The sequence below is a fragment of the Octopus bimaculoides genome, chromosome 14 (assembly GCF_046866305.1).
Source record: "Octopus bimaculoides isolate indiv1 chromosome 14, ASM4686630v1, whole genome shotgun sequence".
NCBI classification, from domain to species: Eukaryota; Metazoa; Mollusca; class Cephalopoda; order Octopoda; family Octopodidae; genus Octopus; species Octopus bimaculoides.
Window position 1 is genome coordinate 47,546,599 of NC_142941.1, and position 17,500 is coordinate 47,564,098.

Below are 17,500 nucleotides of genomic sequence, written 5' to 3' on the forward strand. Positions count from 1 at the left end.
AAAAACTTGTGATAAGATTCTGTTACATTGAAATCTTGAAATACGTGCTTCAAGAACCAGGCAGATTAGTTTCACGTTGCTAGATGTAAAGGTTTAAACTAAAGCTACTTGTTTAAATGTGTGAGGTAAAATAAAGCTAATATTGAAAAAATTTCAGCTTAAAGAATACATAGTTAATTATGGGTTAAGATAAGGCAGGAAGCCAAAAGCAATTTTTGAACAACCAAAACAGCATGCGTAATAAAGAGAAAAATCCTTATTTTAAATTGCCTCAACAGCAAAAACTACATTGAGTATTTTAGTGTGTAATTATCTCAAAAATTAACAGCAATTAAGATATGGATTTGTCAGAAATGTTAACAAGACATATTTTGCTGTTGGATTGTTCCATTAAAGTTGGTCCATTAAGACAACAACTCCTACGAATTAACGATAGACATTGCACTGGTATTTAACTGCTTTCCTTAGTTGCTTAGTATCTTATCTGAAATATATGGAATTATTCAAGAATCTCTAATGTAACCCTTGAAGACCTTATTGTTACTAACACATTCTTTTGTATTGTAACAAGAAATTCAAACAAACTCAGTGTACACATATACAAACACGCGCACATGTGTGCGTGTTTGTGTGTGTATGTTATATAACAATTATACAACACAGATCAAGATATATATATATATACACACACACACACACACACACATATATATGTACACCCTGTAAAAAAAATCAAGACAAATGAAAAACCACATGAGAAGAACCTTTAAAATAATGGGCCAAGAAACAGCATGTTGCATTGTGGAGAAAGACTCGGCTAAAAGCAATTTGACTGATGTTTAAGACACTGATACAGCATGTTTCTGCTGGTCAGTTTATAAACAGTTGGCTGCTGTGGAAAGGTTTAGATACAATGACTAAGAGAAGACAAGAAAGAAGAGAAAGAACTGGACAAGCTTAGAGAAATGGTGGGGGGCGGGGACAATGAAACAAAGAGAAGGAGCAGAGGAAAATAGAAAATTAAGGAAAGATGAAAAGGAGAGAGAGAAAGAAGAAGAAAGAGAATGTAAGAGAGATAAATATGTAGAGAAAGCAAAAGAAGGAAAATGTGCTGGAAGGAATTATAATAATAATTAGTATCTTAAACAATAACCTCAAGTCTCCTTTGTCTGCAAGTCATCAATAGACAAGAAAGTAATTCAAGACAGAAATAGTGTTCTTTATGTGAAAGCAATAAACAACAAAGTTTTACCAGAATCCCAAATATTCATTTACTACATTATTCACATGCAACAGCCATTGTTTCAGTGTGCGTCTCTGCATGGGAATGTGAGGTGCAGGCCGGTGCATTTGGCCTGCAGCATAAGGCACTGGACTAGAGGTTGACAAAGTAGCATTTGAAGAGTAACAGCTGGGAAATGAATCTTCTAAACAGAAGTAGGAATGTATATATTCACGACACATGGGACAACGTTCAAGCTTGCTAAAACAAGTCCTGCACACGCACGCATGTCGACATGGCAGCAGAACCATGCTGATAGATTCACACTGACAAATGATACAGTCGTTTTGAGTAGAACTCTCATTGCAATCTGTTGAGGCTGGTTTGTCACAGACAGCAGAAGATGCTTGCATCTCAGCGTTTGTTGTTGTTGTTGCTGCTAAGTCCCCTTCAGATGAAGAAGCTGTGACATCTTTCATGCCAGATGCAGATGAAGAAGGCATTTCAGTTGTACTGGAGGAACTGGTATTAACATCCTCTGTCAATGGACTCTCTGAAGACTGCTTTGGGGAAACTGTAGGTGATGGTACGTGTGTTGTTTGCTGGGATCCTTCATCGTCAGGCAATGATGCTATAAATAAGGGCTATAAAGAAAACAATACAATTGTTTAGACACAGATATACTTTTTATATAAACAACTCTCACTCACTGTAACACTGTCACTCACTCGCATTACACTGCCACTCTCTCTCTCCAGTTATACTGCCACTCTCACTCCACTTCATCCCACTCCAGATTATGACCAAAACATATTATTGACCGTTTCCAATGGACACTGAAGCAAGACCAATAGATACACACCAATTCCAACCCTCTTCCAAACTCACATCAAACTGGAATCTCTGAATCAAACCGAGTCTGATAAGGTCTGTGTTTGTTGCCAATGTGTTGAATAAGTCACAAATAGCTAATGCAGCATTAAGCTTGTGTTCATTAGGAGAGATTAACAAATTAACAACAAAACACAGCCACTAATTAATGGGGCTCGGAAGGTTTCCAATGAGATATTCAAATACTGAAAAACGCCAATGGCCATCACTATTGAAAACAACTGGAAACAAGGTGTTTATTAGAGATTATAATTCCAGCTAGATTGTGAGGCATGAAACAGCAACATTGTCATGGCATTGGTTTAAGCTGACAGTCCTGTGTCTCTCTGGGATGGCTTCCACCCCTTGTCTACCTTCTTTCAGTCAACCTAACAATGGGGGTGGGGTAGAAACTTTAGACTCACCTGAAGGTTGAATATTTGGTTGTTGTAGGTTTTCAAGTGTTGGTTGATAATGAAGGAGTTCATACTACAAACGGAATCCTTTAAATGGATAGCACTCAGCATCGCCACCTGGTGGAGGAAGCACACAACACAATTCGATATTTATTGAACATTGAAATATATGAAGAAGTAGTCTTTATTATTCGGTTCTTCATATTCAATGGAGTGGGGGGGGGAGAGAGAAATTGACATGAAAAAAGAGGGAGAATGTTGTATATATGCCTATTTTTGAATAGTAAAGTGATTATTGAGAGAAGGGGAGGGGGGGGCACAATATTCGGATTATAACTCATCAGATACATTAAATGAAGGGAAAAGATATTTTTAAAATAGCATCACCCCACCTCTGTAGCTACATCGTTTTAACCCAAGGTGCCTCTATAGTAGCTACAACAACGAGAAATAGCAGCTAAATGTCTCTCTCTCGAATTATACTCTAACATCTTGAAAAGGTGGTGACACAACGGCTGAGACTAGGACAGCTTTTGATGATAGAGCAAGTCACTCAAGCTGCTAGAAATGGCAGGCAATCTCTCTCTTCTGAAATCCCACTCCACCATCTTCAAGGTTATAAGAAATAATGTGGCAATAGATACACGGAAAGAAGACAGTGTGGATGCCTTTCATCATCGATCCGTACAACAGAAGCTGATATTAGGGGTCAACAACAACAACAACAATGGTTTCAAATTTTGGTACAAGGCCAGCAAGTTACGGGGAAGGCAGACAATTACATCAACCTCATTGCATAACTGGTACTTATTTTATTGACCCCCCCCCCCCCGAAAGGATGACAGGCAATGTCGACCTCAGCAGAATTTGAACTCAGAACATAAAGACGAACGAAATATCACTGAGCATTTTGTTTAGCATGCTAACAATTTTGCCAGCTTCACACCCTTTTATAAATGAATGAATAATAATAATCCTTTCTACTCTAGGTACAAGGCCTGAAATCTGGAGAAAGCAACAGTCGATTACATCAACTCCAGTGCATAACTGGTACTTAGTTTATCGACCCTAAAAGGATGAAAGGCAAAGTTGACCTTAGTGGAATTTGAACTCAGAATGTAGTGACAAGTGAAATATTGCTAAGCATTTCGTCCAGTGTGCTAACAACTCTGCCAGCTTACCACCTTAATAATAATAATAATAATAATAATAATGGATACTAATATGAAAATGCCTTTGTTTGAGGGTGACATTTTAAATGATTGCTTCTGTAATTATTTAAAATAACAATCAGATCCTGCTTTCATGATTGTAATAACTTACCACCTGGACGCTTCCATCAGTAGGATGTGTGGAATTGCGCGAGACATTTAACAGCACGACGGGGTAGATGGTCCTAGAGTTGGCTGCCATGGAAACATCTGCCATAGCTTGTGGCGTTGGTAAATGAAGCTGCTTCTCACTGCAACAGTCTAATCTTTAATCAACGTTAAGGGATCAAATGATTCTGCTGAGCAAATAGTTTTAAAGACACTCACACACACACACACACATAAACACATGCAAAGTAGAAGAAAGTATTCAAACTCTGTGTGTGTGTGTGTGTGTGTGTGAGAGAGAGAGAGAGAGCATGAGACATAAAATACAAATTCAACTGAATAGGAGAAGTGTAACTTTGATAAGGTCAACTCTACTCATTGCTTATCACTTAAACCTTCTACAAACTACAAATATTAGCAAACTGAGAGAACAGAGAGGGAGAATGAAATCATTGTTTAACATTTGAAGTTAATTCATAGCAGAAGTCACTGTCCATTCAAGTCTCCGGCACCCATTCTCACCATATACAGATATAAAGCCACACAGAGAATATCCAAATATAGAAACATTATCAGAAAGAGGTATCATGATATAGAGAAGGATATATAGATATAGCCACATAGCAACATCAATATACAAGTTATCAATAGGGAAAGAACTGTGTCAGGTGATGTAAAAGTTATTCCAAGGGACATAACTGGTTAATCCAGTTACTGAGACGCCATCCTAAACTTGTTGTGTCCCTTGCTATTATTTGTATATATATATATATATATATATATATATATATATATATATATATATATATATATAATACAAAGAATATATATATATGTATACACACATATATGTACATACTTACATCTACATGTGTATATACATGCATATCAGGGTACAGGACGTTAGAACAATAAACTACAGACAACGGAACGAACACATAGGAAAACGGAAAGCCACTTGGAATATCCCTTCATCAGCTGTCTCTATTCTAATATACACACACACACACACACACACACACACACACACACAAAACCACATCATCTACCTAGCAGCTCTCTTTAACCAATCTTTAGTTTATTACTAGACTCTATCTCATACATAACTGGGTTTTGGCTTCATAATGATTATATTACTTTGTGTGTCTTTCTCTCTCTCTCTCTCTCTCTCTCTCAACATAGATAGTAATGTACTAAAAAGGATACATGAGAGGTTCATCTTTGCAAACGTATGAACCAGCAAGGAAATTATCTGAGTGTATATGCTCCTGAAGTTGTTGCCATGGTAACTGGAACTCTTGGTAAAGAGCCTGGATGTTCACACCCCAGAAGCTATACAGACGACTTGGCACCAAACTTGAAACCACACAATGTAAACCAGCTGAAATAGAGAAGGAAGAAAACAGAATTCTGTCTATTGTTGTCATCTTTCAGCTAGTACAACTTTCCTCAATGTTCCAACCATGACCTTCACATCTATAATCCAGGTATATCAATGACTATACAGTCCACTGTGTCAACCAGTAAAAGTGATGATGATGAGGATGAACTGGATTAGTCAGAGAAGGAGCAGAGATTAAAGTCAGATAAGAGTCACCAGAAACACAGAGTGAGTCAAAATAAAGAGTCAAAACAGAAATCTGAGATGAAAGAAATTGTTGTACTCATCATCATCATTTAATGTCCATATTCCATGCTGGGTTAAACGGTTTGACTGGAGCTGGTAAGCCAGAGAACTGTGCTAGGCTCCAGTCATCTGTTTTGGCCTGGTCTCTACGGCTGGATGCCCTTCCTAATGTCCACCACTCCACAGAGTATACTGGACGCCTTTTACATGTCACCAACACTGGCCACTACTATGATTTCTCTGAGCTTCACATTGTCTTCTCAAGCAAATTACCAAATGTTTTCTCAGTCATTTGCTTATTGCCTTTGTGAGGTTCAACAACTGAAGGTCACGCTTCACCACATCATCCCATCTCTTCCTGACTCTACCAATTCCACAGATTCCCTCCACACTTAGAGATTAGCACTTCTTTATCCAGCTGTCCTCATCCATATGCTTCACATGACCACACCAGCGCAGTCTTCTTTCTTGCACATCGAATGCCTCTTATTCCCAGTTTTTCTCTTAACACACTTACACTCAGTCATACATGCACACTGATATTGTACGTCCAGTGAAGCATACTAGCTTCATTTCTTTCAAGCCATTACATGTCCTGTGTTCACAGCCTATATTTCACTGTTATGTACCATGGTTGTTCGTGCACAGGCATCATACAATCTGCCTTTCACTCTGAGGAAGTGGTCCTTTGTTACCAACAAAGGTAGAAGCTCTCTGAACTTTGCCCACCCCATTCTTATATTCTAGTAGCTATACTCTCAGAGCATCCTCCTCCACTGCTGACTTGGTCACCAAGGTAATGGAAGCTATACACTACTTCTAATTAGTCTATTTTCTGTACATTTCTAGCGTTTATTGTACCTGTACATCTGCCACACACAAACACTGCTTTCTCGGTTAATCTTCCTCTGATACTGCTGCATTTTTTATGTGTCCATAGCTTGTACTGGTTACACCTTATGGAGTTTCTACCAACACCTTTTCTATAAATCAAACAGGGCCATCTCCCTGAAGGGATCAGTGATTTGTCTGTTTTCCTATTTCCAAAGACTTTGGTCTTTGCTAAATTAACTCTAAGGCCCTTTGATTCCACACCTTGCTTACACACCTGAAATTTCGTGTCTAGTTCAGGTAGTGATTCAGCTATATGAACAAGGTCATCATTACAAAGGAACTCCCAAGTGCAGCTAGTCTTAAATTCCTCTGTTATGGCCTGGAGGACTATGAAGAACAAGAGGGGGTTGAGAACCAATCCTTGGTGAATTAGCTTCAATTAGCATGACAAGCTCCAAAGTGCAATTTTTATTTTCAAAAATCAATAGAAATAGAAGAAAAAAAGATGTACTTACAGAGTAAGGAGCTATTCTTTGTAGGGTCCATCTGTAGCGAGAAAGGGGTTTGAATTCCAACCATTCGCTGCTCAGGAATAACATGTTTCACAACAACAGATGAGCTGAATGCAATATGATCTCCATTTAACCTAAAAAGGAGGTAAAATATTGTAAACAATTCAATTTATAATCTAAATAATCAGAGAGAAATTCTACTTTCTCAAACCCAGCTCACCCTAACCAATTCCACAGTCAGATTAACAAACAGAAAACATATTTCAATTTTTAACACCAAACACTAAAACCAGTCAATCAAAGAGTTTGAAGAAATTTACACAACATTGGCCACTATTTAAACTCAAAGTAATTGGACATCTTTTGCCTTTTACTAGTTCTAGTCATTAGATTAGGCCATACTGGAGTACTGCCTTAAGGAAATTCAGTTGAACAAATTGACCCCAGTAATTGTTTATTTTTTCACAAGCCTGGTACCTGTTCTAACAAATATCTTTTTGCTAAACTGCCAAGTTACAGGGATGTAGCCAAACCAACACCAGTGAGGGACAACACAGACACACATACATCTATGAAGGGCTTCTTTCAGTTTCCACTTACCAAATCCATTCCCGAGGTTTTGGCCAGCCCAAAGCTATAATAAAAAACACTTCCCATGGGTAAGTGGGACTGAACCTGGGACCATGTAGATGAGAAGCAAATTTTTTAGCACACAGCCATACCTGAAACTAACCAAAAATAAATTTGACAAGGAACAAACTATTTTATACACAAGAATATGAAGAATCACAATTCAAATTCTTCCACTTGTTCTCTTGGCTTGTTTTAAAATCTGCTGCAACCCATAAGATTTTTGTTGATATGTCCCAAAATATTACAATAATTTGTACACAATTCTGAATTAATTAAGTAGCAGTGGAGGGGTGGGGGGAGTTCAATTGTTTCTCTTTTAAAAGTAGTCATCCTTTTCCAAGCTGAAAATTGTTTTTTCGAAGACAATTATAAGAAGAATGGAAAGAAATACAAAACAAAGAACCAAAAAGAATGTTGCAAGGTATTTCGTCCAACGGTCTAACAATTCTGCCAGCAGGTGACCTTTATATGGTCACCTCTGCTGTTGCTATGCTTACCATTTAAACCTTCCACAAACAACAGATATTGGCATCAAATTCTGGCACAAGGCTAACATGTTTGGGAGGGGGATTACACTGACCCTAGTATTTTACTGGTACTTTATCTTTTTTGTTTTTTATCAACATTAAAAGGATGAAAGACAAAGTCAACCTGGGCAACATTCGAACTCAGGACATAAAAATGGGCAAAACGCTTACAAGCATTTTGCTCAGTGCAGGGACAATTCTGCCAGCTCACCACCTTAACAACAGCAACATCAAAAACAACAATAATAGTTTCAAATTTTAACACACAAGACCAGCAAATTTAACAGGAAGGGGGTAAGTCGATCTAATTAACCCCAGTGCCCAACTGGTTCTGATTTTATTGACCCCAAAAGGATGAAAAGCAAAACCAAACTTGGCAGAATTTGAACTCAGAACAGATAAAATACTGCTAAGCATTTTGCCTGGCATGCTAACAATTCCACCAGCTCACCACCGAGTAATAATGGTAATAATAATAATAATAACAGCAACAATAATCCTTTCTACTAAAGGCACAAGGCCTGAAATCTTGGGAAAGGGGACTAATCGATTACATCGACCCAATGTTTCACTAGTATTTAATTTATCGACCCCGAAAGAATGAAAGGTAAAATAATAATAATTATTATTATTTCATTAAATTCTATTTTCCCAATTTCTCCTTCTGTTCCGATCCCGGATCTTCTGAGATATTCACGATTTTAATATCTAATGAAATACTTTTAGACACACCCTATGCCAGTAGCGAATGATTTTTGTATTCTCTTTATTTTGAGGCAAGAACCCCTGGGATTTCATTAAAATCATAAATTATTTGATTCAATGTTCATATATTTCTCAAAGACAGCGGAAAAGTGATTTTGTTTCGGCTGGGAGACGAAAGCCAGCAGTGAACCTGGCATGTTGTTGTTGTTGTTGTTGTATTACGTCTGATAGTATTTTCTTAAAACAATCCAAATTGACAATGTTTCGGTTTGATGCCAGTTATACTAACAAGTTTTCGTTTTAGTGTAAAGATTACCAAGTTAAATAGTTTCTTTCTTTTAGGAAAGAAAATATTAAAGGAATAAAATAAAGAATTGCATCAGGTTATTGGGAAAAGAGTGTATAGAATTACCTGAGTATGAAGACAACTGTAATAATAAAGCAAACAAGGACTGTTATAACCGAATAGAAGTTAGAATAGTTGGCTAAAATCAAGAGACTGGCGCTAAAGTCTTGACCAGTGTTGCTCGGATTCGACTCGGCGGAAGACGCCATTGCTGCGGCAATAGGTCGGTTGGAGTTATCTACCTTGATGAATACCAGAATTTAGGAATTCATTGAGTTTCAGAACAAAAATTTTAAAAAAATTATGTCGTTAATAAAGCGGCCAAGTGGGAATTATTCCGAAGAACGTCGAATAAAATATCTTATGTTGTGGCTCTCTGCTGTCAGAGTTCAAATGCCATCCAGATTAACTTTGCGTTTTATCCTTTCTAGTCGATATAGTGCTAGTAAAGTGGTTCTCTCTCGATTTTTTTTCTTTCTGCACTTCAAAGATCCACTCTTGTCATATTCTATCACTCTAACTTGCCCCAAGTCAAGGTGACACAATTACGTTAAGGATACCCAACCATTCGCACTTTAATTTTATAAGTAGGAATTCACTTGATCGAACAGCTGAATAAACAACGTTTGGAGTTGGTGAAGAATCCACCGACATTGGTTTAAAGATTCGTGTTTGGAGCGGGAAATTGTACGATTGCAAGTGTTATAACACTTGTTATATATAGCTTAGGCATATATAACGAATGTTGTATATACCTATGTGAGCTTGCCCAGCCATGCAAACACAGCTTGTTTGTTTTTTTAAGAAGTCAAGCTATTACTTGTATAGAATCATTTGTTTTAAGAGACCCTTGCGACCACTATTACTCTCACCTTCACATGACTACTGATTCTCGATTCATAATATTCATCAACCCGACAAAATAAAAAGAATATTGTACTAGCGGGACCCCTGGTAATTCCACAAAGCGAAAAAAAATAATTAGAGGAGCTGTTGAAGAAAGAAAGGATGGCTTACATTTTCATGACATATAAATCTTATTGTTGCCAGTGCAATAAATGATTTAGAAAATACAATAACAATCTATACAATACCTAATACACATATCATTTGTTAGTATTTAATTCTATTGAAACTGTAAAATCAATGTTATTTTTATTACGATAATGTTAAAGTTTTACAAAATTAAATTAGAAAATTGGACAAAACAGAAAATACTACTGAAAAAAAATAAAAACTAGAAAGAAAAAAGGTGAGAAAGAAAGAAAGAAAAAACCAAAACAATTCACCAGCTCAGGTTGAAAAGTTGGGGGCGCTGGGAAACCTTTCTAATGGCTGTTGAGGCACACCAGCACGCTTGCAGCGTTGCCAAGGGTGATGGCGAGGCTAATGCGCTGGAACAGCCAAGCGCCCTCGCGAGCCTTCCCAGTTACCTCTCGCAGTTAGTGGTCCGACCCCACCAAACATCTCGAACGCCACAGAATGGAAAATGTAATTGGCCGGCAGATCGCGGTACTTCAGGATTTTGTTCCGCTCTGTAGCAGAAGCTGTGGATCTCACCTTGACCGCAGCATCCAGGACGTGAGAAGAAGCAAAGGACAAGGCATCTGCCTCGCGACCAGGGCCACAGGGTGAGACCGTCAGGTCTTTTCCCATTACGTCTGGACAATCCAAATGGCTCCAAGATGGAGAGGATGTTTGTCCAGAGCAAGCCACTCTTGAGTATCAGGCTCAACTCCGTATGACGCGCGAAACGACCAGCATTCAGGTGGAATCGAGGAGCTTGGCACAACCACAGGGACGGCATCAATCCAGGCACCTGAGTATTTGGTGCTAGCAGACAGTAAGCGACACCTTGAAAACGGGTCTGACTGGATGAAGAGGGAGTCGAAGGTGGCCTTCGAAATTATGTTGTCCCAAGCTTTCTGACTCCGATAGTCCTCCACCTTCCCAGGAGCAGACAAGCCCAATTCCCTCCAGCGTTGGAGAGCTTCATCCAACTCCCTGTTGGAACTGGTCCATGTTGGAGAGGAGAGGATGTTGCTCACCAGGGTGGAGCAGGCGTGAGTGGTGGAAAGGAAGCAGGGGAGAGAGAGGGACGAGATGAGATTAACTGGAACCTTCGTTGTGCCAATTTCCATCTTTTCACTTCCAGTCACAATAAATTATATGATTTTAAAACTTCCTTCTGCTAAACTCTCTCTCTCTCTCTCTCTCTCTCTCTCTCTCTCTCTCTCTCTCACACACACACACACACACATACAAACAATCTCTTCAACAAACTTTTTAACCACGTAATTCCCCTCTTTATGTCGTTAATATTTTTCTTTCTCTTCACATCTCTCTTCTACTAATTTTATAGGGGGAATCGCATGACCGTGATATGTAGAACACATTATCGAAAGCGAAAATCGCCAAAATGAAAAAATAAAAAGTTACAGCGATTTTCCCTCAATGTTTAGACATTGAGGGAAAATCGCTGTAACCAATGTGCACCCAAGACAGAATGCAGATTTATGTCGTATCTCCTCAATCTAACGCTGATAGTTTTTCCACTGCACTACACAACTGTCCAAATAAGCTGTCATGTAAAATTTTATATTGTGTTAACATACTTATTGTAGATGTTGCTTGTGGAAATAATTGCTATGGTGGATGTTTTTCGTTCTTCACCGCCTCCAACAACAATGGCTGTCTTCTTAGAGGTGAGTTTCTTTGGAAGGAGATAAAACAAACAGAACTGAACAAATCTTGCGAAAATTACGCAGACGATGGGCAAATTTCACAGGAATTGCGTTTTATTTGATTCTCCTTCTGTAAATTCTTGCTCTCTCTTTGCTTGTCATCTATTTTTCCTTGTAATATCATATTTTCTCTTATTCGTTTTAAGGTCATGGCAATTTCTTCACTCTATATATGTTGTTTGTTCCTTTTATATTAGACATCCTAACTACAGGATGGTGTAGTAATCAGGATTTTGATAGTATATGAATAAATAGTGATGTCGGAAACATCACACTTTGTGTTGTGTTGAAATAACATGCCCTTTCCTTGGTATTTTGATAACTTTTCAATCGGGATCTATAACATTTATAATTGTCTTTCCTCATACGTTAGGTCGAAACAGCGTTAAAAATATGGTTATTGTTTTCAATATTACCCGGAAAAGAAATGTTTTTTAAAAATAGTGTAACGGGTGTGAAAAAAAATGTGTATGAAACGAATATGAAAAAAATGCGCGCAAACCAACAGGGGTGGGGGGTGCTTTCGGAAAATTCACAAGATCCGAGTTTTTCCCTCATAACCTTTAGGAAAATGTTTTTTTTAATGAAATTTTATATAAATTACCTTACAAACGGCATAGATTTGTGGTATGACGTCAGCAACTGGGCAGCTGACCGAAAGAGGAAGAAGGGCAGAGGGAGCCTCGAGCGGGTTGTTGTGAGGAGAGGACGTGCCAAGCGATCGTCCAGGTGTTGGGAGAAGCAGCTGCTATTTCTAGCGTTCTTCGGGTCGGGCGAGCCGCGAGGATCGGATTCCGCAGGACAGACTCGTGCAAGGGAAGGCAAACGACGTAAGCCGATTACTTCTACTCGCACGCATACACCACAAGGTTACGATTTTTTTTTAATTGGGGGGGGGACGTATCTTTCGGAAAATTCACATAGTAATGCAGCGAGTGTCCTGGCTTGCTTCCATTGAACTTTGTGGCATATGATCAATAGAAGCAGTTGGTGCTTTTTCCTTCTTTCTTCCTCTTTTTTCTTTCTTTGCCCATGTTCATGTTTTGTTCAGCTTTGGATTTATATCTCAATGTGGGTTTTTTTATTATATATGTATTTCAGTCAATTCAATGTGGTTTTGTATTTCCTTACTCAGTTTTTTGAAATTTGATTTTATGGTTGGCACCTGAAATTTCCTGTCTTACAGGTGTGTGTGTATTAATTCTGTGTGAAAGCTACTCTTCACAAAGTTATTTTTTCCTGCTCCTACACTTTACTCCTCCCAAACTGTGGTCCTTTGCCCTCAATATGTCTATATGTAAACAGTTCCAAAGTAGAAAAAGGTCAGTTCTAATGTAATAAAGCTATACGCAATCGTTAACTAAATGATGGATTCTGGTGAAGAGTGAGATGAGAGAAAATAACTCACCTTAATAGATTGTGAGCATTTTGGCAGGGGTGACAATGTGAACATTTTTCATTGTTATTAGACTCCCTCAGACAAAAATGAGTTGATGAACAGAGAGATCTTTTGTGAGTAAGCCTTGCATTGTCTGTATTTTATTTGTAACTCATAAATATTTCTGAGTTGTATCTCTTGTCCTTTTTTGACTAGAAATAAGCTAATGATGTACTTTTAATTAATCAGAGTTTTTTGGGCTCACTATATTATCACCAACCACAGTGGAGAAGGAGACTATGGAAGCTTAAAGAACCATTAAATATTGATCCAAGACAGTACTTTTTGAAACAAATGATAAGAAGTGATGGAGATTTATAGAGAAACTAGGAATTTCTACAGGACAAATCTTCTGAAGGCCACTGACTAAATAAATGGTTGGGACAAAGCTTTGACCTGACAAAAGATGAAATGGTGCTGGAATAGTGGTATAGATAGGGTTTTAAAAGATAAGAGACAGGCCCAAGCAGATTGGAAGACTGGTGGAGGTTTGTATATCGAGTATTGTTGTTTTCATTTGTGTTTCTTAGTGTAAATGTGTTTATATTTGTATTATATTGTAGAAACATGTTGTTCCTAGTTTGTGGCAAGTCCTCCGAGTACCATCGAGGTCATTGAGTTATCTGAAAAAAATGCAGAAGTTTTTTCAGTCAGAATATACAGCCGAGGAGTTGATGGTGAAACTGAAGCACCAAATGTTAGATGTTGAACAGCAGGATCAAAAGTAAGTCATCATCATCATCATCACTGCACTCCCCACCCAATCCCACCAACAATCATCACAAGAAATAGCAGCCAATTGTCACTCAACTTGGACCTTATTATGTCTAAAATGAAGGACACAGTGGCTGTTTTCCTTGGTACACATATCCATAATGTCTGAATAAAAGACTGCAGCAATAAATGACTAGAACTGCTTTGGTTACAGTTTAACTACTGCAGACATTTTACATTATTATTATTATTATTATCATTAAGGCAGTGAGCTGGCAAAATCGTTAGCACAATAGACAAAGTGCTTAGTAGCATTTCATCTGTGCACACATTCTGAGTTCAAATTCTGCCAAGGTTGACTTTGCCTTTCATCTTTTCTTTGCCCATAAAATAAGTACCAGTGATACAGTGGGGTTGGTGTAATCAACTCATTCCCTCCCCAGAAATTACTTGCCTCGTGCCAAAATTTAACTATTATTATTATTATTATTATTATTATTATTATTATTATTGTTATTATTTCTTCTGCTGTTGCTAAGGCAACAAACTGGCTGACTTGTTAGCATTCTGGACAAAATGCTTAGCAACATATTTTCCAGTTTTACATTTTGAGTTCAAATTCCACTGAGGCCAATATTGCTTTTTGTCCTTTCATGATTGATAAAATCAGTACCAGTCAAATACTGGGGGTCAATGACTTGTCCTTCCACTCAAACACTGTTGGTTCTCTACTAAACTTTGCAGCCCTTATTTCTGCTGCAGTTTTACTCTTACTACTACCACTGCTCTCGTCACTTCTACCATTACTACAACTGTATCTAAATATGAAAGTTTGTCTAAATAACATTTCAACTTTTCAAGTGAAATTGTAAACTGAGAACTGGAATTGAACCTGTTTCTTTTGATGAAGCTCTGTCTTTATCCTCTCTTTCTCTCTCCTTCCTCCCTCTCTCTCTAGCTACGAGACTCTTCTCAGGAGATCAATTTCAACCCATTTCATATGTTGTCTTCTTGAGCAACACTTACAACTTACCTGACATCTTCATACCTCTAATTAGACAGGAAAATTCCACTCGACCATTTCTCCCACCAGACCAAATCCCCAAGAAACATGCAAATCCCAGCATTTCATTTCTCTATCGTTTTGCAGATTTCGTCCAGAAAGACACAAGATTTTGGGTCCAGATTTGGCTTCAGCACATTTTCTTTTGGCCCGTGGAGCCTCTGTTAAATTTTTGGATGATGATATGTGGCACAGAGCAATCCAGAATAAGATTTTGTTGCCAAGACATAAAATTGATAGCATGTATGTTGAGGGGATTGATGCTTCCAACACACGCTTAATGTATGAAGCTTTTGATTGCTTGGGTAAGTTCTTTCTTCCATGATTACAGTCAGGTAAATTAACTGAAGTTATAATCTTATATGGATATATATATATATATATATATATATATATATATATATATATATATATATTTTGCTGAAATGCCATCTGTGTACATTTAAAAAAAAACCCCAAAAAACCTGTATTATTTGTTTATGTTTTTGTTACCATACTTTATGCTTTGTCCTGTTGTCCTCATAACTTGTCTTTTTTACTGTTTCATGTCTTCTTTGTGCTTCTCTCATTCTGTCCTTCATGCCACTCATTTATATTCCAGCAGAATGTTTCTGTTGGCATCACCAAAATGAACAATTTTATCAACAAGGCATCAAAATTGTGATCTTTGGTCAATAACTAAGGAGCGGTGAGCCTGTCCACATCCTTTTGAGTGGTTTCCCTTGGTTCTTTCATTGTCTTTCTGTACAACTTTTTGCTATTGAATAAACGGTGGAGGTCGAAACTGCATGCAGTGTACCCATTGCAAGCTACAGACACATAAGAGTCACAGGTAGGTTAACAGAGAAAGTAGTCTTTGGGTGACGGTAAGAGTGTACAGGAAATGTCTGGGTGGATCCTTAGAGGTAATAGATACGTTTTGTTACCTGGGTGACCAAATTAGCAGTGGAGAAGGAACCTCTGAAAGTGTAGCTACTAGAATAAGAATGGGATGGGGGAAGTTCAGAGAGCTTCTACCTTTGTTGGTAGACACAACTTCTGCATTAAGAAACTCATTAAAAAACTAATGTGCATCAAGAAACTCCAGTTCAGCAACGTGTCCAGAAACTTTCAGTGTGGAAACCATTCTTTGAATTAATTCCTGACACCTTTCTTTTGAGAACTATTCCCTAATATGGACAGAGGCTAACACAATCATATCAATCATGCAAAGAGATACTTACCTGCAAGCTTCTTTGACTGTCCAATACACATATTCATTCTTCACAGCACAGTTCTGGTACCTGTACCAATTCCACTGCTGGTGATATCAATACCCCACCCTTCACCTACATTCATGCCATTGTTACAGATGTGACTAAATCTCCACAAGACAAGCTGCTCAACTTTAATCCCAAATATCTCCCTGGAAACTCTGTTACCAATTTTTGAGATATGAATTAAAGCAGAAGGAAATGTTTCAATGCTGCTAATGAAGTTCCATGTTCAGTCGGCCATTTTCATGTGGCTTTCTAGACTTGTTGATGCAACATGTATGAGATTGATGTAGTCAATGTGAAATTTTTGCAGTCTAATGCAAGAAGAAACTCCATTGGTCTGATTAAAAAATATGCAAATTCTTGGACGAAAACCTTGTTTGGGTTTTGCAAGTCATATGAAGTAAGACAAAGAAATAAGTGGATTTTGTTCCAAATATTTTGTTGATTGAGCAATTACAGAAGAATAAAAGTTCTTTTAATAACCTTAGAAAAAGTAACCAAAGTTTAATGAATTCTATTGTTTATGTTGCAGCGAATCTATCTAAACTTCGCTATTTAAGTTTGAAGAACTGTGAATTCATTGATGATTGGTGCCTGGATCGGTTTCACATATTCAGAGATACTTTGGAATTCCTTGATCTCAGTGGCTGCTCTAATATTTCAGAAAGAGGCATTGCCTCACTCCATAAACTATCGTAAGTATTGACTTTTGTTTCTTTTCCTTTTCTCTTTGCACATTGACATGATAATAGATTAGTAGCCAAAAGTTTGATGTTGTGTAGTGGCTTTCATTCATTACAGTACCACCTGTGAGTACCCTTAGCAATGTTTGTTTGGTTCCAGATCTCCAACATAGGAATAACATATCTTGATGGCCCTAGAAAGGATCACGAGGGTTGCCTTTCTTCTAGCTAATCAATATGTTTTATCCCTAACCCTATTCTATGTCCCTCATTTAAGAACCCAACAATTAATTATTATATTTAATCTTACCATGTGCCAGATCTATGGATGGCTTTCAATAGTTCAATAGTTATTGGTATATTTAATGTATTATAGAATATTGATCTTTGTCCTTTGACATTAAAATCTTGCCTATGTAAACTCTGCCTTTCAGCTTTGCAGGATCATCAAAATATATCCCAGTAAAACACTATGGGGTTGATCTCCATCACTGTTTCCTCCCCTTAAAATGTGTTCCCTTTGGGTAATGTCTTGTTTTTAGTTATTGACATCACCTTACATATTTTACCTAACTTCTCACCTGAGTT

The 17,500-nt window shown here is 37.7% G+C and overlaps 2 protein-coding genes across 5 annotated transcripts in view; one reads left to right on the top strand and one right to left on the bottom strand.

The window, feature by feature from the left end:
• The window catches only part of LOC106880491 (cell growth regulator with RING finger domain protein 1), a 19,156-nt gene extending 2,413 nt beyond the window's left edge, over positions 1-16,743 (bottom strand). The window contains exons 1-6 of one of the 3 annotated variants that reach the window (XM_014930458.3): positions 16,194-16,743; positions 6,804-6,934; positions 5,034-5,208; positions 3,832-3,985; positions 2,518-2,625; positions 1-1,866 (exon numbers count right to left, since the gene is read on the bottom strand). The exon at positions 1-1,866 is cut by the window's left edge and continues 2,413 nt beyond it. In XM_014930458.3, the coding sequence (XP_014785944.1) occupies positions 1,249-1,866; positions 2,518-2,625; positions 3,832-3,985; positions 5,034-5,208; positions 6,804-6,867 (1,119 nt within the window). In that variant the 5' untranslated portion in view covers positions 6,868-6,934; positions 16,194-16,743 and the 3' untranslated portion in view covers positions 1-1,248. Of the gene's footprint in view, positions 1,867-2,517; positions 2,626-3,831; positions 3,986-5,033; positions 5,209-6,803; positions 6,935-9,077; positions 9,233-12,359; positions 12,492-16,193 lie in introns of those variants that run through there. The other 2 variants (XM_089362814.1, XM_014930457.3) reach the window with 2 other exon arrangements.
• LOC106880492 (distal membrane arm assembly component 2) overlaps positions 11,502-17,500 on the top strand; it is a 6,679-nt gene continuing 680 nt past the window's right edge. The window contains exons 1-4 of one of the 2 annotated variants that reach the window (XM_014930459.3): positions 11,502-11,716; positions 13,757-13,917; positions 15,058-15,275; positions 16,762-16,924. In XM_014930459.3, the coding sequence (XP_014785945.1) occupies positions 11,636-11,716; positions 13,757-13,917; positions 15,058-15,275; positions 16,762-16,924 (623 nt within the window). In that variant the 5' untranslated portion in view covers positions 11,502-11,635. Of the gene's footprint in view, positions 11,717-12,452; positions 12,586-13,756; positions 13,918-15,057; positions 15,276-16,761; positions 16,925-17,500 lie in introns of those variants that run through there. The other variant, XM_014930460.3, reaches the window with a different exon arrangement.